A 21,567-nucleotide genomic window follows, 5' to 3' on the forward strand; every position below is an offset into this window, starting at 1 on the left:
CCAAAATATAATCCGGCCCCCCACAAGGTCAGGGACAGTGGACCGGCCGCCTGCTGAAAAAATTTGCTGATCCCTGGAGCCTTAGCCTTTCCTTTTCCCGAAGATATCCCACAAGGCAGCTGAGGTTGAGTTTTCCTTCTCCTCAGTGGGCTCCTTTCCCAGGTTGAGTAGCCCACCTGCTAGACCCATTGGCTGCCTTCACTTGGTTTAGCTCAGTGTTTCCCAACCACTGTTCCGCGGCACACTAGTGTGCCGCGAGATGTTGCCTGGTGTGCCGCGAGATGTTGCCTGGAGGGAGGCGGGCGAGTCGGGTGGCGAGAGGCGGGGCGGCGGCGGCGAGGAGACGCCGCCCAGCGCGGGGCTCTCGCCGTCTGCCTGCCTGGCTGCCTGCGAGCTCGGCGGGCAGTGCCTCCGTCCGCAGCGCCCGCCTCGCGGCTCTCATTCCCTGCCCCTGCCAAAGCTCACCCAGCCAAGCCGCGCTCTCCTTCCTGCCTCGCTTTGCTGCCTCCTCCCCCCCCACCCCCAAAGCTTGGAGGTTCCCCGGCAAGGGGGAGGGAAAAAATACACTTTCGTGCGTCCCTCCCGGCGTGACGCTGCGCGCTGACGTCACGGGGCTGTAATGGTGGTGTGCCTCGAAATTTTTTTCATCAAACAAGTGTGCCTTTGCCCAAAAAAGGTTGGGAAACACTGGTTTAGCTGGCCACTTGAAGCCGTTTCCTGGGTGCGGCTGCTGTCATGTGCTGACAGCTTCTAGAAACCACAGGTGAGAGCTGAGTGCAGGGTGGGGACCAAAGTCGGAAAAACTTCCACAGAAGGAGCACAACATGCCCCCCACCACAGAGGCACTACTCTTTCAGAACCCCACACACCCCAAGGTATGAGGGATGCGGGTGGCGCTGTGGTCTAAACCACTGAGCCTCTTGGGCTTGCAGATCAAAAGGTCGGCGGTTCGAATCCGTGTGACGGGGTGAGCTCCCGTTGCTTTGTCCCAGCTCCTGCCAACCTAGCAGTTCGAAAGCACACCAGTGCAAGTAGATAAATAGGTACCACTGCGGCGGGAAGGTAAACGGCATTTCTGTGCCCTGTAGTTTCCATCACGGTGTTCCAGGAGCGATTTAGTCCTGCTGGCCACATGACCCGGAAAGCTGTCTGTGGACAAATGCCGGCTCCCTTGATCTGAAAGCGAGATAAGCGCCGCACCCCATAATTTCCTTTGACTGAACTTAAGCATCCTGGGGTCCCTTACCTTTTACCTTATTACATCCCAAGGAAATAAGGTAACCAAGTAACCTGGTTCCTCTCTATAGACTAGGGTTTGAAAATACGGTTCAAAGTGCACATGCAAATTCTGGTTAAGAGTGAACCAGTTTAGTAAAGGTAAATGTAAAGGGACCCCTGACCATTAGGTCCAGTCGTGGCCGACTCTGGTGTTTCGGCACTCATCTCTCTCTATTGGCTGAGGGAGCTGGCGTACAGCTTCATGTGACCAGCATGACTAAGCCGCTTCTGGCGAACCAGAGCAGCGCACGGAAACACTGTTTACCTTCCCGCTGGAGCGGTACCTATTTATCTACTTGCACTTTGACATGCTTTCGAACTGCTAGGTTGGCAGGAGCAGGGACCGAGCAACGGGAGCTCACCCCGCCGCGGGGATTTGAACCGCCGACCTTCTGATCAGCAAGTCCTAGGCTCTGTGGTTTAACCCACAGCGCCACCCGCGTGATTTAAAAGATCAGGGTGTTATATTTGCATGGGCCAAATGCATTCAAGAGGCCCGTCGAAACAATACATAATGCACCCCCACAATTCTATTATCAACACCATGCTTTGAGAGGTGTGGTTTGGAGGAGATCAGAATTGTCAGATCTTGGCATTCTCCTCCTATGTTTCCGTGGGCAGTGACTGTTTCCTATCTCCATATTTTGCATTTCTTGAGACGACATCTGGAAAGGAGGAAAAATATCCCCCAATCCTAGTTATTTCCTTCTGGAAAAAAGGGGCCCTTTATTTGTTACAGCCATTGTGTTAACTTGCCGGTTAGTGAGATGTTTGCTCCAGCCTTTATTGTCTCGGGCCTGCAGATTGACTGTTTAACACGCCTGTTCCCATTTATTCTTATCTCCCGTTTTTAACAGCTGTTTTTAAATGCTAACAGTCAGGTGGCAGACAAGACTGAGAAAGACCTTGCCAACAAATTACTGACAGAAATGAATCAGGAACAGGTATCTTTGAGTTGAAGCTGAGGCGCAGTGGCAATCGGTTGAACGAGACCTTTCCTGTACTTCACCTCTGAAACACCTTCCTTGTCCCTAAGATTTAGTTTGTCTTAACTAACCGAAAAACACAAGCTAGGTTTAAAGGCGCTTCAAGGCTTAAGCATTCCAAAATCCGTATTAAGGTGGTGCCGTTATTAGGCCAACAAAAATGTCAAAGCATTTGATACGTACAATATTTGTCGCGTTTTATTTTTTAAACGGAGGAAGGTGAAGTCCAGGAAGAGAACTCCAGTTTCAAAACTACCAACTTGGTGATTTCGTTTTATTTTAGTTCTGCCTTTCTTTCTTTCTTTCTTTCTTTCTTTCTTTCTTTCTTTCTTTCTTTCTTTCTTTTCTTCCCCCACCCTCGTCCATTCATCTTTCTAAGCGCTGTGGTGTATTTGGGCTTTTGGGGTTTTGTCAAATCTGTGCGATTGGATGTGATGTCTTGATTCTGTTGCAAAAAATAATGATGAAATGAAATAAAAATAAAACCAATCATTGTTCACGGTACAATGGACAGACTGAATTTGGGAGGCGGGGAGCAATTGGTGGCTTAATTTTTAAAAATGTTTTCCATCATGAGAGAATGTAAAATGCCAGATCTTACCTCATGACTTCTTTAGAAATGGTAGGAGCTTTGATAACAAATAGGTTCTTGTGCAGAACGACTGAAACAGGTGAAAACAATACACTTGCCTGAACCCCCATTCTGTCTAAATTAATCTGCTAATAAGTCAGCATGGTGATCACTGCCTAAGAGCTAATTCAGCTAACAACCTTTGTTTATTTTTATTTTTAAAAACTCCTGTTTGTTTTTGTGCAGTCCAGATGAAATGCCCTTTATACACACAGTCTTACTGTGCAGATTCACAAGCGGATTTGGGTGACAAAATATTTCTAGTTTCTCAAACAGAAAAAAATACGCCCCCCCCCCATTTGACAGAACAAAAAAGCATTGTGACTTTTTCGAGACGAGAGACTAGTGATGCCCCTTGCATGGAAAGCGCTATGGGGTTAACAAATTATCGAATTATCGTGAAACTATGCAGGCGCAATTAAGAATCTGTTTAAGAAGATGTCATGTGCTGGAGCATGGACTGAGACTAACTATTGATTACCCGCATGGCCAGGAAGCTGGCTAGATATGCATAGGCTAGCCTTGTTCGTTCCTCCCTCTTGAGATTGTCCATTAAAAGCATGGAGAAAATGTCAGTCCAACCGTCTTCCTGGGTATGTGTGAATCCTTCTTTCCTCCTCCTCCTTTCTCTTGAGATATCTGCCTACCCTTCTCTCGCGTCCTCTCTCTTGTAGGTTGTGGTGTCATAAAATCCATGCCTTTGAGGGGGGTTTGGGGCGCAGGGGGGCGTTGGGGAGATGATTGGGAAGCATGCGAATGAAATTGTTTGTTCACGCTAACACGAAAGAACGGGGTGGGCTGTTGGCCTCCAAGGTGGCAGTGGTTACTCGACTGTCCGTAACACCTTGTGTCTTTTTGCTGCTCGTAGGTATTTCAGGGACAGCTAGACTGCTTGGCGGTATCAGCCATCCGAGCCCTTACAGCTGTGATGCACAAATCTCCTGCTGCTAAGGTAAGCAAAACTTCCTCGGAGCAGTTGACGCCCTAATAATAATAATAATAATAATAATAATAATAATAATAATAATAATACTACTCTGGGCGGTTTCCACAAAGACCAAAAATAAACTAAGATGTCACACATTAAAAACTTCCCTGAACAGGGCTGCCTTAAGATGTCTTCTGAATATCAGGTAGTTGTTTATCTCTTTGACATCTGATGGGAGGGCGTTCCACAGGGCGGGCGCCACTACCAAGAAGGCCCTCTGCCTGGTTCCCTGTAGCTTTGCTTCTCGCCATGAGGGAACCGCCAGAAGGCCCTCGGCGCTGGACCTCAGCGTCCGGGCAGAATGATGGGGGTGGAGACGCTCCTTCAGGTATACTGGGCCGAGGTCGTTTAGGGCTTTAAAGGTCAACACCAGCACTTTGAATTGTGCTTGGAAACGTACTGGGAGCCAATGTAGGTCTTTCAAGACCGGTGTTAAGTGGTCCCGGCGGCCGCCCCCAGTCACCAGTCTAGCTGCCACATTCTGGATTAGTTGTAGTTTCTGAGTTACCTTCAAAGGTAGCCCCACATAGAGCGCATTGCAGTAGTCCAAGCGAGAGATAACTAGAGCATGCCCCACTCTGTCATTATATTGACAGTTCTTTTTAGGGCAGTGATTATTTGACTGGAAAGGATCACAGAGAGTGCAGCCGGCTATATTTCACATCCCTGACAAGTGAATGTTGTTTTTATTTTGATTATATATATTTTTTGCTTTCATATTTTGATTTATGTTTATATTTTGAGACCTCCGGGTATAGGGCAGTACAGTCGTACCTCGGAAGTCAACCGGAGTCCGTTCGACTTCCAAAACGTTCGGGAATCAAAGCGTGGCTTCTCATTGGCTGCAGGAAGCTCCTGCAGCCAGTCGGAAGTCGCGGAAGCCCTGTCGGACGTTTGGATACCAAAGAACGTTTGCAAACCAGAACACTCATTTCCAGGTTTGCGGCGTTCGGGAGCCAAAATTTTTGACTTGCAATGCTTTTGGGATCCAAGGTACGACTGTATAATAATAATAATAATAATAATAATAATAATAATAATAATAATAATGTGTTGTATGCCACAGAGGCTGTCCCGCTCAGGCCTGATCCTGCACCTTTAGCAGAATGTGTTGGTAGCGTGCTAAGAGGACTAGAATTGGCTGCATCCCTTCAGGTGGTGGGTCGGCAGGTGGTGGAAGAGAGAAATCACATTTTTAAATGCCCCCCTACCTTAAAAACTCTATACAGTTGAAACACCATCGCAGAGGCAAAAGGGGGCTTGGAAACGTTAGAACATTTCTCCCCAATATTGGTGTGTTCTCTTTGCAGGGATTTCTGTTGTTTTCACATTCTTTTCGAAGTAGCGTCGCTCACTTGTAGTCACAAGGGATTCAGTTCAAATTCCTGCCTTTTTCTGGTGCACCAGTAGGCCCATCCTCAGCCAGCATTTAGTGGTGGATCGAACCACTTGTGCAACTGTGCATTTCACGGAGGAGAAGGCTGTTGGTTCACTATGTAGGCTGAATTATATTTGAAGATTGTGGAACATCAAATCATTGCTCTTGGTTTTCATACTGGGGGTTGCTACCTAGATACAGTGGTGCCTCGCAAGACGAAAAGAATCCGTTCTGTGATTCTCTTCGTCTAGCGGTTTTTTCGTCTTGCGAAGCAAGCCCATTGAAGGATTAGCGGATTAGCGCTATTAGCGGCTTTTAGCGGCTTATCTGCTAATCGGATCAGCTATAAGCGGCTTAGCGGCTTAGAAAAAGGGGGGGGGGGAAACCAGCAGGAACTCGCAAGACATTGTCGTCTTGCGAAGCAAGCCCATAGGAAATTCGTTTTGCGAAGCACCTCCAAAACGGAAAACTCTTTCGTCTAGCGAGTTTTCCGTCTTGCGAGGCATTCGTCTTGCGGGGCACCACTGTATTGTGGCTTGTTTTGCTGCAGAATTTTTTTGGGGGGAGCATACAGTTACCTTGTAATTTCTGTTGCTTGGTAGGTTGAGCTTCAGCTTAAAGAAATGTCCATATCTTTGTGAACAGTATGCTGCTTATATGCAATATTAATTTTACCCCCTCAGGAGGTGTTTAAGGAGCGGATCGGTTATGCCCATATATTTGAGGTCCTAAAATCTATGGGTCAGCCGTCACGGGAACTGCTTGAAGAACTTTTGAATATGGTGAGACATCTGCTTGTTATGGAAATTTCTAAAAAAAAATTGTCGGTTGCAGCCAAAACAACGGAAGATTCTTGGCGGCAGAGCCTAACAGATTTACCGTACCATAAGCTTTTTATGACCTAAAGTCCATTTTGTCCTGTGCTTGAAACCATTTGCCACACACTTGCTACACACATGCATATACACATGTGAGTGTAGAGAAAACAAGGCAGTGTTAGATTCATGGTGTTTTTTTGCAAAGTCAAAATGCACACAAAAGGAAATGGTGACCAATTCTTGTTTCTTATTGTATATACAGACGGCTGTAGAAATACCCCAGAGCCTTTTGATTTCATTTATACTTAATATTCTCTCTCTCTCTCTCTCTCTCTCTCTCTCTCTCTCTCTCTCTCTTTCTGTCTCTCTGTAATACATGCTCACATATACCGTATTTTTTGCTCTATAAGGCTCACCTTTTCCCTCCTAAAAAGTAAGGGGAAATGTGTGTGTGTGTTATGGAGTGAATGCAGGCTGCGCAGCTATCCCAGAAGCCAGAACAGCAAGAGGGATTCCTGCTTTCACTGCGCAGCGATCCCTCTTGCTGTTCTGGCTTCTGAGATTCAGAATATTTTTTTTCTTGTTTTCCTCCTCCAAAAACTAGGTGCGTCTTGTGGTCTGGTGCGTTTTATAGAGCGAAAAATATGGTATGTTGTGGAAATGAGCTTTAATTTGCAAATAAATTACTATCCAATAATTTCTAGAGCCCAAGTTACTCTGTTTCAGCAGAAATCTTTGTGGCATGCGAAAGAGACGCTGGCTTTATGTTAGCATAAGCTCTTGTCTAGTGCCATTCGCTCGTGGCCTCCATGAAAGTCAGTGGCAGCCTTAAGCCACACAAAAATCTGCAGGTCTTTCAGGTGCCACAAACTCTCCTGTTGCTGCTGTTGCCGCTGTTCCCGTTAGCTTCTGGTAACCATTCCGTTTCCTTTCCACAAAGGCCGTTGAAGGTGAGCATGCGTCTGTTGGTTTGCTGGGCATAAGCAACGTCCAGCCCTTGTTGTTGTTGATTCAGTGGCTCCCAGAGCTCGAGTCGCACGATCTCCAGGTCTTCATCTCAAGCTTGCTGAAGCGAATTTGCTGCATCAACCGGCAGAGCCGGGCTGTCTGTGTCAATACGAACATGGTCATCCGCATCGTGGAGACCCTCGGCCAACACACCCTGCTCCACGGAGCCTGCGCCGAGAACCTGATCGTCCTCTTGGGCTCTCTGGGGAGCCAGTCGATGAGCTCCGAAGAACTCCACCAGCTCATTCGGCTGCTGAGGACTAAGGACCCCAAACAGACACACCCTTACGTTGTCCCGGTGATGCGCGCAATTCTGACGATGGCTCGGAAGCAGGGCCTGGATAGCGCCTTGCAATATTTCGACCTCTCCCACAGCATGGCGGGCATCGCCGTCCCACCTATTCACAAGTGGCCGGGTTCTGCCTTTGCTTTCAGCGCTTGGCTGTGCCTGGACCAAGAACAAACGACTCCTGGTGCCAGCGGCAAGGGGCCCAAGAGGAAACAGCTCTACAGGTATGGCGACTGCCATGGCGGGAAAGAGGGGGAATTGCCAGATCTGTGGCAATTGGCAAGCAAGCTGAGGTTCACATGCTTTTTTGATGCCCTTTTGAACAGCTGTGGGCTTGACTTCCTCTACATGGCAACATAGCTGATCTTAGTTTTAAGCAGCCCCATTGCACAGCCGATTAACGTTAAGGAAGAAGCCTGTTGTGGGTTTTGGAAGGCGGGGCAGAGTGGGAAAGCTTTGTAAGTAATAATAATAATAATGATAATAATAATTTATTATTTGTACCCCGCCCATCTGGTTGGGTTTCCCCAGCCACTCTGGGCGGTTTCCACAGAGACCAAAAATACACCAAAATGTCACACATTAAAAACTTCCCTGAACAGGGCTGCCTTCAGATGTCTTCTGAATGTCAGGTAGTTGTTTATCGCTTTGACATCTGATGGGAGGGTGTTCCACAGGGCGGGCGCCACTACCGAGAAGGCCCTCTGCCTGGTTCCCTATAGCTTTGCTTCTCGCCATGAGGGAACCGGCAGAAGGCCCTTGGCGCTGGACCTCAGCGTCCGGGCAGAACGATGGGGGTGGAGAGGCTCCTTCAGGTATACTGGGCCGAGGCCAGCTGTGTACAGTGGTACCTCGGGTTAAGAACTTAATTCGTTCTGGAGGTCTGTTCTTAACCTGAAACTGTTTTTAACCTGAAGCACCACTTTAGCTAATGGGGCCTCCTGCTGCTGCTGCCACACAATTTCTGTTCTCATCCTGAAGCAAAGTTCTTAACCTGAGGTACTATTTCTGGGTTAACCTGAAGCATCTGTAACCTGAAGCGTATGTAACCCGAGGTACCACTGTACCCAGGGCATCATCATCATCATCATTTTATTATTTATACCCTGCCCATCTGGCTGGGTTTCCCCAGCCACTCTGGGCAGAGCAGTAAAAGTAGAATAAAACATCAAACATTAAAAACTTCCCTAAATAGGGCTGCCTTCAGATGTCTTCTAAAAGTCAGATAGCTGCTTATTTCCTTCACATCTGAAGGGAGGGAATTTCACAGGGCGGGTGCCACTACCGAGAAGGCCCTCTGCCTGGTTCCCTGTAACCTCACTTCTCACAGTGAGGGAACCGCCAGAAGGCCCTTGGCGCTGGATCTCAGTGTCTGGGCTGAACGATGGGGGTGGAGACGCTCCTTCAGGTATACTAGGCCAGTGTTTCCCAAATGTTTTTGGGCAACGGCACACCTGCTTACCGGAAAAAAATCTCGCGGCACACCACCATTAAAGCCCCGCCCCGTGACGTCAGCGCGCAGCGTCACGCTGGGAGGGACGCACAGAAATGAAAGTTTTTTCCCTCCCCCTTGCCGGGGTGGGAGGAGGCAGCAGAGCGAGGGCAGCTGAGGCGGCGGCGGCAGCTGAGGCGGCGGCGGCTGCGATAGCGGGCGGAGGAGGAGCCGTCGCCGGGAGTTGCTGCTGCTGCTGCTGTTGCTGCTGCTGCCCGGACATGCCGGCCTCCTCCTCCTCCGCTGTCTCGCGCGCCTCCCTTTTGCGCGCGCTGCCCCGCCGCTCGGCACCACCACCGCGGAGCCGCCCCGGCTCGACGCGGATCCTCGCCGCCGCCGCCGCCTCTCGCCGCCGCCTCTCGCCCGCCTCCCTCCCACGGCACACCAGCCGGTGTCTCACGGCACAGTAGTGTGCCGCGGAACACCGGTTGGGAAACACTGTACTAGGCCGAGGTGGGTACTAAGAGGAAGAATGCTTAGGAAGGAGTGTGTGCTTGGGTGAGATGGAGGAAAAGGAGGACACGACTGGTGTGCATGTGCACATTTGCACGATTTGAAACTGTTGTTTCGGAAAGGAGTTGGGGCCACCGAACCTCAGCCTTCCCTCCCTCTCCCCTTCCTCCATGCCAGATTCACTCTCTGCTCTCTGTGTCGGTCTTTTTGTTTGTGGGTGGCATCACTGTGGCCCTCCCATCCCCCAAGAAAACCATGGGAATTACAGTTTACCCCTCACAGAGTTAGCAAACTATAGTCCCTGGGGAACTTTTTGGGAAGAAAATAAGCTTTAAATGTGCTTTTGACGTATGGTGCTTATGCAGCCTCAGTGAAATAGCGCTGGGAAATGATTTCTCTGCTCCGGGGGATTTCAGAAGCAGGTAAAAGAGGCCTCTCAAGACATTTATCAACAAAGCTGATCTCTTTTGCAGCATAATATTTAATGCTGTACTGTTTTTAACGTTTGATTGGGAGCCGCCCAGAGTGGCTGGGGAAACTCAGCCAGATGGGCGGGGTATAAATAATAAATAATTATTATCATCATCATCATCATCATCATCATCATCATCATCATCTTATCATTTAAGATAGTTTATCAGCAGCCAAACCTTCTGTAAATTACCAGAGTTTCTTCAAAGTACACACAGATTTATTTTTTTTAAAGGTCCTTTAGGGGAGGTCGATAGGAGCACAGTGTGTCAGTCTATTTTTTTTAGGTGGCACCACTGTGCCCCCCCTGCAGAAAAATACTTCCTTTCCAAGCAGTTCCAGTGATCAGTAACATACTGGAAGGGTGAGGGCATCCGTCAGCCTTCGACTGAGCCTTCGTTTTCTCTGTCTGGCAATGGCCAGCCAGCCAGTCAGGATGCTGTTGTCTGCATAAAGAAGGGTGTTATGACCGGCGCTTGGAATTCATCTATGCAGGACGTAGTTTTTGCTGGCTCTCATGCGTCATTTTTATAGGGCAGGCCGTGGAGAGTGACAGTGACTTGGTCTCTTTGTGGAGATCTCTTAGGTAAAGGACCCCTGTATGGTTAAGTCCAGTCAAAGGCGACTATGGGGTTGCGGCACCCATCTCAGTTTCAGGCCTAGGGAGCCGGAGTTTGTCCACAGACAGCTTTTCCAGGGCATGGGACCAGCATGACTAAGCCACTTCTGGCGCAACGGAAGCCAGAGCGCATGGACATGCCGTTTTCCTTCCCGCCGCAGTGGTGCCTATTTATCTACTAGCACTGGTGTGCTTTCGAACTGCTAGGTTGGCAGGAGCTGGGACAGAGCAACAGGAACTCGCCCTGTTGTAGAGATTCGAACCGCTGACCTTCTGATTGGCAAGCCCAAGAGGCTCAGTGGTTTAGACCACAGCACCATCTCTTAGATTGCAGGGCCAATAGGAGCAAGGTCATTTGAACTTCCTTCCCTGCCACTGTGCTCCTAATGCAGCCAAAATCCCTGCTTTTGGAAGCAAGGTGAGCTGGGAGGTCTTCTGTATTGCTGGTCTCGGGGTCTGGCCAGTTTGCACGGGGGTTGTGCAAGGTCTGATAACGACATAAAGGTAAAGGTACCCCTGCCCGTACGGGCCAGTCATGTCCGACTCTAGGGTTGTGCGCCCATCTCACTTAAGAGGCCGTGAGCTGGCGCTGTCCGGAGACACTTCCGGGTCACGTGGCCAGCGTGACGAAGCTGCTCTGGCAAGCCAGCACCAGCGCAGCACACGGAAACGCCATTTACCTTCCCACTATAAAGCGGTACCTATTTATCTACTTGCACTTAGGGGTGCTTTCGAACTGCTAGGTGGGCAGGAGCTGGGACCGAAAGACGGGAACTCACCCCGCCGCGGGGATTCAAACCGCCGACCATGCGATCGGCAAGCCCTAGGCGCTGAGGTTTTACCCACAGCGCCACCCACGTCCCCTGATAACAACATACCTGAGTCCTAAAAAGTCACTGAAACTGATATATAATATAATAACTTCTAAAAAACATAATTCCAGCTTGAAATGTAAAGGGAACTTCCTTTTTGATTACACTGAAATGAAATAGCCAGTGATTGTGTTAAGTACTACTGTAGATAGTAATATTTTTAAAAAACAACAACAAACCTTCACTGGCTATTTTCACTGTAAAGTACTACTGTAGATAGTAATCTTTTTAAAAAAATAAAAACCACAACAAAAAAACTGACAGGAATAGATTAGTGACCCATTTTCATGTTTTCTCTAACAACACTACAGTGGTACCTCGGGTTAAGTACTTAATTCGTTCCAGAGGTCCGTTCTTAACCTGAAACTGTTCTTAACCTGAAGCACCACTTTAGCTAATGGGGCCTCCTGCTGCCGCCGCACTGCCAGAGCACAATTTCTGTTCTCATCCTGAAGCAAAGTTCTTAACCTGAAGCACTATTTCTGGGTTACCGGAGTCTGTAATGTGAAGCATATGTAACCTGAAGCGTATGTAACCTGAGGTACCACTGTACTGTTGTCTGTGCCTGGGATTTAACATAGTGTTGGCGAAGATTGCCACCTATTGAAATACATACTGTATTCAGTTCAATGTGTCTTTAAAAGAACAATTTCCCAAATAATCCTGGCTTAAGTCTGCTTAATTTCCGAGGTTGTCTAATGGAAGTTCAGCACAAAGTGAAATGACCCTTGATGACCGCTAGTGTTTAGAAAGGAAATTATAGACAGGCGGACAGAGCTCAGTAATAGAGTCATCCGGTGCCTTGTATGTAGAAGGATACTGCCAGGTATTTAGAAGCATTAAACATTGCTAGATAACAGGAAGCATTTCAGTGGCTAGGTAGTTCAATGCATAGCTGTCAACTTACAGATTTGAAAATAAGGGACCAGCAGCCTCGAAAATAAGGGATCAGCAGCCAAAATAAGGGATATTCCCAGCACAAGTATGTTCAACTTCTGAGCCCCTCCGAGCCAAAGGCAGAAAGCCCAGCCAGCAGCCAAACGAAGCCTCAAGTGGTGGTTCCCACAGTGCAGCAACCCAGCAAAGGGGATGCAGCAAGGGAAACCACCGTCACCTCTCCGCTGGGAAGTGCTGAGCAAAGGCGAGTCCCCAGGCAACGCGGCCGATTTGATCAGCACAAGGCATGCAAGCTCCACCCCCCAGTCGTTCTTAGACTCCTTATTGGGTGAGCAACGCAGCCAAGCAACACAGTTGGAGCCTCCCTCCTCCCTGGCCGGCAGGGAGGGAGGGAGAGGAGCTGCTTCCTTTGAAACCCAGGAAATTTAAGGGACATCATCAATAAGGGACAGCAGCGGGACACGGCGCTGGGATAAGGGACTTTCCTGCCAAATAAGAGATGGTTGACAGCTATGGTTCAGTGCTTTGCAATCAGCAGGTATGGAAGGCCGATTCAGCAGACTGCCTCGGCCTTTGAGAGCTTCTTCTCATTAGAAACAGTAGCCTATGTTCTACTATGGTGCAAATTTTAAAATATGTTTATAAAATCCTAATTTATCTCCTCGCTACTTTCTCTACACTTGGGGAACTCAGTTGAATTTTCTGTTTCAGTTTTGATGGCGGAGGGCAGACTTAATATTACAGAAACTATAGCTAGGTTTCTCACTGTAGTCATCAAAACAAGACAATGACCGATAAAGGGAAGATAAGTTCTGAGTCAAGACTATCTGTATTCTCAAATGATTTTTGCTCGTAGATTTTCTTATCCTTTTATTTAAAAGGTGCAATCTTTGGGGATGTATATTGTATTTCCCCCCTCTTCTGTGGCTGTCTTGATAACCTTTATATGATGTTTATGGTCCATAGAACACGTAAACTAAGCTACCTATAGAATTTCAGACGGCCTCAGTTAAACAGCATTTTGCGTAGCTCTGCTAGGAGAGAGCTGCTCTCAGAAGTGGCTCCATGCTGAAATTGGTAGAATCTGAGAGGTATCAAAATTACATGGTCTGCCTGGAAAGATAAGTACGCTCAGATCTAAGATTGCCCTTCCGTCTGAATTAATCAGCTTAGTTTCAAATGAGCCTGGGGGGCCACCACCCTTGTGGAGACGATTATAACTCCTTGCAAAAGAAATGTTTATTATTATCTGCTAATGTGTGCCTCTGAAGAGCTGACCATATTCATTAAATATATATATATATATCTGTAGCTTTTTTACAGGCAATGGAACAGGGTTTGAGGCTTTTATTACGTGTTCAGGAATGCTAGTGGTTGCCGTGTGTACGAAGAAGGAATATGCGACCGTGATGCTCTCGGATCATTGCTTCTGTGATTCTCTGTGGGTAAGAGAGACTGTTTCAGCTGACCTTGTTGTAATGCAATAGGTAAAGGTAAAGGGACCCCTGACCATTAGGTCCAGTCGTGACCGACTCTGGGGTTGCGGCGCTCGTCTCGCTTTATTGGCCGAGGGAGCCGGCGTGTGGCCAGCATGACTAAGCCGCTTCTGGCGAACCAGAGCAGCGCACAGAAACACCGTTTTACCTTCCCGCCAGAGCGGTACCTATTTACTTGTACTTTGACGTGCTTTCGAACTGCTAGGTTGGCAGGAGCTGGGACCGAGCAATGGGAGCTCACCCCGTCATGGGGATTTGAACTGCCAACCTTCTGATCGGCAAGTCCTAGGCTCTGTGGTTTAACCCACAGCTCCACCCGCATCCCTGTAATGCAATAGGACCCTTTTAAAAAGTGGACTTGGCTCTCTGTTGGTAGGCACTGGGAATTCCCTGTCAGGATAAGATAACTGACCAAGTTCAAATGACCGGTTTTCGGGTTAATGCACGAAACCTTTCCCCGGATTCTCCATTCTCATGCCATCCCTTCCTTCCTATGTTCTTGGCATAGTGCATTTACACCCATAAGTCTTCAATTAACCATAGTTCCCAACGATGTCCAATTGGAAAACTATGATCATTGGGTTTGGAGCGACATAAACCAGCTTTGGACCATGTTTTGAGATGCTGACTTGCTCCAGACTTGGTTCAGATGTAACAGAAAACCATGGTTTATTATAGCTTGCCATTTTTTTGTTTATTTCGTAGTCGAAGACTGCATGTATGGACACAAAACTCATTCATATCTTGCCTTCTTAAGCAAAGATATTATCATCTGAAGGCAGTCATGATGTAAAGATGTAACGACGTCCTTGCCAGCCCCAAGTCTCACTAAATCTAGTCTGTGTAGGTCACAATTTGGGGTGCCTGACTGTTGTTAAATCTGATTAAGATGAACCCATGGAGGCTCCTAAACGTTATTGCATTTCTTAGGTTTAATCAGTTCTCTAAAGGGTGCTTAGGAGTGTCTTTGCATGCGTTGTACCAATGATTTACAACGCTCGGATGGAGCAACATTCCTGGGTATAGGAAAGGTGAGAGGAATTTGAGCATGATAGGATAGAGATGCAAGACTTGCTCCTCAGTGAGCATTACCGTATTTTTCGCTCTATAGGACGCACCAGAGAATAAGACGCACCTAGTTTTGGGGGGAGGAAAACAAGAAGAAGAAAAATTTGAATCCCAGAAGCCAGAAGAGCAAGAGGGATCTGGCTTCTGAGATACTGTGTGGCTGTTCTGGCTTCTGGGATAACAGCGCCAAGCCTCTTCAGAGCAGCGGGATGAAGGCTCCCCCTGCCCGGAAGAGGCTAAGGCACCTCGCTGAAGGGGCGCTGTGCGGTTCTCCCTCTGCGCAGCGCCACTCCTTCGCAGGAGAGGTGCTGCACAGAGAGGGAGAGCTGCGCAGCACCCCTTCAAGCGAAGCTGGAGAAGGAACAGAAGGAGACCCTTCTGTTCCTCCTCTGGCTTCCAGGACAGGCGCCTCGCTGAAGCTTTCCACTGCTCCCCGCAGCTTGTGGGATTGGCGGTGGGGAAAGCTGAGCTTCCCTCCCTGTGCTTGTGGGGCTGGCGAGGGAAGCCTGGGTTCCCCACCCCCAGCCCCAGGGACCACACATTCACTCCATAAGATGCACAGACATTTCCCCTTAGATTTTAAGAGGGGAAAAGTGCGTCTTATGGAGCGAAAAATACGGTGCGTCTCTCTAAGACCAATGAGAAAATCTAGGTCTGTTCCTAGTGATCAGATAAGTAATCTACTGCAATTGTTTATTTTATTTCTTTCATGGAGATGGATGCATATAGCTACATAATGTTCCTGGGTGCAAAATCTAGCAACAATTAGCCACTTGTAACTCCTCCATAGAATTAATAATGATGATGACTAAACAATATTATCATTTTTTTTCAACAGCACAACATAAGCATTGTTCATATGCCTGGGAAGAGGCCCTTTGGTCAAAGCCTTGTATATATTTATGTGAATGGACAGCAGAAGATCTCGGCACCCCTCAGATTTCCTGCCATGAATGAAGTAAGTCTGTGCTTTTGTCACACCTCACTTTCTCCCTGCATAGAATATGAGCCTTTAGCTTTCATTGTGGATGCATAAAGAAAAAAACTATGCAACAAGTGAGTTTGTCACATCAGCTTTTGCTTACTGACTATGGTCGCCTCTAAACTGGATAGTCAAGGAAGATTCTCCAAAATGATCAGCATGTTCTGAAAGTGGTAGTGAGATTATTAACCAAAACCTGCAAAGTGTAATACCTTTTATTACACCTGTACACCGATAATTACACTGGCTTCCAATAGGTTGTCAGGCTCAGTGACCAGGGGTCATTTACCTGTACCTTTTACCTGTTAGGCTCAACTCAAATCTTGTGGTATTCTGCTCACGGAAGACTGTTTCTTTTTCTCTTCTTTTCCCCCTATTTCAAATGTTTTATTAGATCCAAAACAGTATAGCAAAAACCATCAGTGGCTATTAAAGACAAAATAAAAAAAAGCCATTCATTCCTTGATAGATACTTATTTGTTACATCGTTTTGTAATAACGTGACCTCTGATATTCCCATTATGTTCCTGAATTTGATTCCTTAAATACGCACTTGACTGTATTTTCTCCATATTGTTTAGCTTACTTAAAATTATATAAAGTCGTCGTATTTACACACAGAAACTCAATCAAAGCCTGCCAGCAGATTAATATTTTGACAGTGTTCTTTTACATAGGTAAAGGTAAAGGGACCCCTGACCATTAGGTCCAGTCGCGGACAACTCTGGGGTTACGGCGCTCATCTCGCTCTGTAGGCCGAGGGAGCCGCCGTTTGTCCGCAGACAGGTTTTCTGGGTCATGTGGCCAGCATGACTAAGCCGCTTCTGGTGAACCAGAGCAGCGCACGGAAACGCCGTTTACCTTCCCACCAGAGCGTTACCTATTTATCTACTTGCACTTTGATGTGCTTTCGAACTGCTAGATTGGCAGGAGCTGGGTCCGAGCAACGGGAGCTCACCCTGTTGCGGGGATTCGAACCAACGACCTTTTGATCAGCAAGCCCTAGGCTCTGTGGTTTAGACCACAGTGCTACTCACGTCCCTTTTTTTACATAGACTGTGTATATATCCCACTGTTTCAGGAATCTTCTTTGAATGGAAGGGGAAGGAAGTTTCCCCCCCCCCACTTATCTCCCCTTCACCTGCTCTAGAATGGTTGAGGGATGTCTTTGAGGAGCTGGGGCAATTGTGTGAGCCATGGGGACCTGCAGGAGAAATGTGAGCCTTTGTGAAAATCACCTCCTACCTCCTTCTGTTGACAGACAGAAGTCTCTGCTGCCTTTGAGGGAAGGGGACAGCAATTGGTACAACCTTTTAAACTTTGCAGCAAAATAACCTGACATACCGTATTTTTCGCCCCATAGGGCACACCGCCCCATAGGACGCACCTAGTTTTTTGGGGGGGAAATAAAGGGGGGGGAATTTCCCCCGAGGCGCGGGGCTGGCGTAGGGGAAGCCTGAGCTTCCCCCGACCCCAGCCCTGAGAACAGCCTGCTATCCGCAAGCCTAGGGAGCCCGGCGGGAAGTCGCGCCGGTCTCCCCAGGCTTGCGCAGAGCTTCCTGAAGCCTGCATTCGCCCCATAGGATGCACACACATTTTCCCCTTCATTTTTGGAGGGGGAAAAGTGCGTCCGATAGGGCGAAAAATACGGGTGTGTAAAAAAGGGGTGTGTGCGCACGAGGTTTAAAGGCTGGTAAAGTTTTGTTTATCAATTAAAAGTTTCATTGAGGCTTTCAAATTCCATAGTGGAACACACGAGGAAAAAATAATAAGCACCTGTAAAATAAACCAAAACACAAGAGCGTAAGAGTGTATATATTTTATACATATGTATCACGAAAGACAACAATCTCTGTTACAGCAAACTTCAAGTTAAAACCGCTGATGTCTCAGTAAAAAGTCGATCCAAACTTTTTTTTGAGAGAGAGTTTGGTCACACTAAAGACCAGCATAAAGTTTTTTATGGTCTTTGACATAAAATTCACACATAATCAATGTTTTTTTTCCTGGGGGGTGTGCATTTTGTGAATCTAAGTTTGGCCTCGTTGAGGGGCAGTATTTCAATAGGAGTAGGAAAATAAGAGTACCCCTGAACATTTTTTTTTTAGAAATTTAGCACCGCACATAATAGATACATGTTTGTATGTGTACATATACCTATATGAAATTTTATTAAGGATATTTTACCCTGCCTTTGTATTAAAATGCTTAAGGCAGCTTACAGTCATTTAAAAGACAACTTAAAAAAACAAGAAACAAAAGCCGTAGCTCATAACCAGTGGCAAGAGACAGGAGATAAAACTATTTGAAATTAGCATGCTAAGGAGATTAAAGGTAACACTTGAGAGGCCAAATGTTTGTCAAAAGACAGAGATCTTCACGCAGTGATAATTTAGGCCCTTTATGGCTATCTGTTGGTATGTGCCAAACTGCATTCAATTTACTAATTTGCGATGTGTGTGGTTGTTGTTTTTTTGCAACATGGGTGAAATTCTCCAGTCTTTTACTTCATGCTGCATTGGTTCTGCTGGCCAAAGGACAACTACTCCACCGCCATCCCAGATCCCAGATCCGCCTTTTTCATCCCCTGCTCTTCCCCATCGGACGTCGCTCGGTGGTATTCTCAGCCCAGGCAGCTGGAGTGGGCTCCTGGGCAAGCCAGAACACATCACTAAGCTGATCTCGGCAGGAACGCAGGACAGCGAGTGGGGATGCCCTACCTCTCTCGAAGGCCAGCTTGGATCAGTTATCATATTTCATGAAGCGTTGCAGCCTCCTCATGTGAAAGCGTTGTATTTGGCAGGTGAGCATTCCGAAGTGCAGTTTGGTTTTTCAAATTAAAATTTTGCAGAGATATATCAAACATAAATAATCAAAAACAAGATTCCAAGGAATCTGCTGGATTTCCTCCCCTTTGTGGGTCCTGTTGTTCATCATTTCCTTCTGCATCTTTTACAGTAGTCCAAATCTTTTACATCTCCATTGTATCCATAATTCACCCTTAAACTACAAATGATATTCCAATCCTACTAACGATTTTAACTGTTCACAATGGTCTTTAAGATAAGTTATAAATTTCCCCCATTCCTTATGAAAATGTTGGTCTTCCTGATTTTTTATTCTTCTGGTATTTTAGCCATTTCAGCATACTCCATCAACTTCATCCGCCATTCTTCTCTGGCAGGGACTTTAGCTGCTTTCCATCTCTGGAAAGTGCAGTTTACTTTGGGTATTTCGATCCCGCTTCTGTTGTTCTTAAGTTTTAGTCTGCCTAGGAATCTCTTTTGTTTCCAGTTCCTATGGCCTATTATTATTAATAATAAGTAATTAAATTTCTATACTGCCCTTCATCTGAGGATCACAGGGCGGTTTGCAAGGCTCTGAACTGACATAGTTGCTTCCCCTGTCTAGTCCCTGCTTTTATAAAGGTTAAAGGTAAAGGGACCTCTGACCATTAGGTCCAGTTGTGACCGACTATGGGGTTGCGGTGATCATCTCGCTTTAAAGGCCGAGGAAGCCGGCGTACAGCTTCCGGGTCATGTGGCCAGCATGCCTAAGTCGCTTCTGGCGAACCAGAGCAGCGCACTGAAATGCCGTTTACCTTCCCGCTGGAGCGGTACTTATTAATCTACTTGCACTTTGACGTGCTTTCGAACTGCTAGGTTGGCAGGATTTATAAAGGCTAATTTGCCCCAATTTAGTCTCATTTGTTTTCTCTGCCTTATTTTTTGCTAACTTTATCTCTCATGGAAATGTGTGTTCATAAACACACGCACACAGTTCTGCGATTTGCCCTTGATTTTCTCCCATGCTTCATAATTAGCTTCACACTCATATTACAAATGGAACTCTGGTTACGCTTTAGCCGTGTGTGTCATCTGTGCCAATAGAAGACTGAGCACAGTAAAGTTGGCAAATGGAATGGGCATCTGTATTACTATCCCATTAAGTAACCACTGAGCCTCTTGGGCTTGCCGATCAGAAGGTCGGCAGTTCAAATCCCTGCGATGGGGTGAGCTCCCATTCCTCTGCCCCAGCTCCTGCCAACCTAGCCATTTGAAAGCACGCCAGTGCAAGTAGATAAATAGGTACCGCTGTGGCGGGAAGGTAAATGGCATTTCTGTGCACTTTGGTTTCCGTCACGATGTTCTGTTGTGCCCGAAGTTTAGTCCTACTGGCCACATGACTTGGAAAGCTGTCTGTGGACAAATGCCGGCTCCCTTGGCCTGAAAGCGAGATGTGTGCTGCAACCCCATAGTCGTCTTTGACTGGACTTAACCGTCCAGGGGTCCTTTCCTTTTTTACTTAGGTGTGAACCACATTGGTGACAAATATCATGAATGAAATAGTTGCTTCCATTTAGAGAACTCGTAAAACCTTTTATTGGCAACACACACAACATCCGAAACAAAACAAATCAATACAGAATTACCACTTCCCCAGTGACACGAAACATTTGCTGAAAGAAAGGAGGCAGAGCAGTCTATCGTCACATCTCATGATCTTCAGGGAGATCAGACGTCTGCAGTGTATTTTAACGACAAAAAACCAAATAGAGCCACTAACTTGGTGAGCTCCTGATCATTCCCCAGTAATAGAAAATGTATGACCTTTGACTCTGGTTTCCATTTGGGAATACAGAGTTGATCTAGAAATTGCTGGCGGAGATCAGCATATAGTTTACAATTGAGAGCCATATGTGTAAGGGTTTCCACCAGGTGGTCTTCACATGGACAAGTTCTTTCTCCTTCCACCCTGCCTGAGAACCATCCCCAAAGGAGGTTGGATGGATTTGAATTAAACCTGGCCAGCGAAAATGCCCTTCTTTCTTGAGGGTTAAGCAGAAATTCAAGGTAATTATGCTTAGTTTCATGTGCCCAAGAAAGTTGAAAATAAAGAGGGGAACGGTTATTTATTTATTTATTTCAAAACAACACGTGTCATCCCCCCCCCCTTTCTTCTGTTTTCATCTGCATCTGGGCTGTTATATACCGTATTTTTTGCTCTATAAGACTCACTTTTCCCTTCCTAAAAAGTAAGGGGAAATGTGTGTGCGTCTTATGGAGCGGATGCAGGCTGCGCAGCTATCCCAGAAGCCAGAACAGCAAGAGGGATTGCTGCTTTCGCTGCGCAGCGATCCCTCTTGCTGTTCTGGCTTCTGGGATTCAGAATATTTTTTTTCTTGTTTTCCTCCTCCAAAAACTAGGTGCGTCTTGTGGTCTGGTGCGTCTTATAGAGCAAAAAATACGGTATTTTGTCTGTCTAGCTTCATACCACTTGTTACATACATACTATGGGGCCACATTTGCTTCAAAAGAAACATCCAGCCAGGCTGGAGGAACAGGGTGTGTGGGGGGGGGGTGTGTGGGTGTGGGTGTGTGGAAATGGTCATGAGATGTGAGACACATTGAGATGCACCTTCAGCTCTCTCGATAGGCAGTCTGCATGGCAGCTTTGCTTCTTCACATGGATCTCTCTTGCTAGATTGGGGAGTAGGTGTTAAGTCAGGCTGTCGGCACAAATGTTAAACCTATTGTGGCTTTCTCTCTCTCTCTCTCCCGCAATATTTTGAAGGTCCAAACTGCTTAACTCCATGGAAATCTCAAGACTCCGAAGCAGCCGATTTGCCCAGTAAAATGCTTCTTCATTATACACCCAAGGTAGGAACTCCATTTTCCTTTAGTTTTGCTTTGATGGCTGTAGAAGAGGATTATATAAATATGGTGAGGATACCACCAGCTTTAGCCATGATAACTAAGCAGATTTCTGTACAGTGGTACCTTGGTTCTCAAATGCCTTGGTACTCAAACGACTTGGAACCCAAACACTGCAAACCCGGAA

The 21,567-nt window shown here is 46.9% G+C and overlaps 1 protein-coding gene across 4 annotated transcripts in view; it reads left to right on the forward strand.

The window, feature by feature from the left end:
- NBEAL1 (neurobeachin like 1) overlaps positions 1–21,567 on the forward strand; it is a 142,931-nt gene that overhangs the window by 56,584 nt on the left and 64,780 nt on the right. For 3 of the 4 annotated variants that reach the window (XR_014007218.1, XM_081190962.1, XM_081190961.1), the window contains exons 11-18: positions 2,136–2,222; positions 3,764–3,847; positions 5,945–6,043; positions 7,020–7,600; positions 13,493–13,625; positions 15,583–15,702; positions 18,226–18,529; positions 21,301–21,386. Coding sequence is in view for 3 of the 4 variants with exons in the window: in XM_081190962.1 (XP_081047088.1) it covers positions 2,136–2,222; positions 3,764–3,847; positions 5,945–6,043; positions 7,020–7,600; positions 13,493–13,625; positions 15,583–15,702; positions 18,226–18,529; positions 21,301–21,386 (1,494 nt within the window). In the remaining variant the exon portion in view is untranslated. The remainder of the gene's footprint in view (positions 1–2,135; positions 2,223–3,763; positions 3,848–5,944; positions 6,044–7,019; positions 7,601–13,492; positions 13,626–15,582; positions 15,703–18,225; positions 18,530–21,300; positions 21,387–21,567) is intronic. The other variant, XM_081190963.1, reaches the window with a different exon arrangement.

This window comes from Podarcis bocagei, assembly GCF_964188305.1.
Source record: "Podarcis bocagei genome assembly, chromosome: 1".
In the NCBI taxonomy this organism is placed as follows: domain Eukaryota; kingdom Metazoa; phylum Chordata; class Lepidosauria; order Squamata; family Lacertidae; genus Podarcis; species Podarcis bocagei.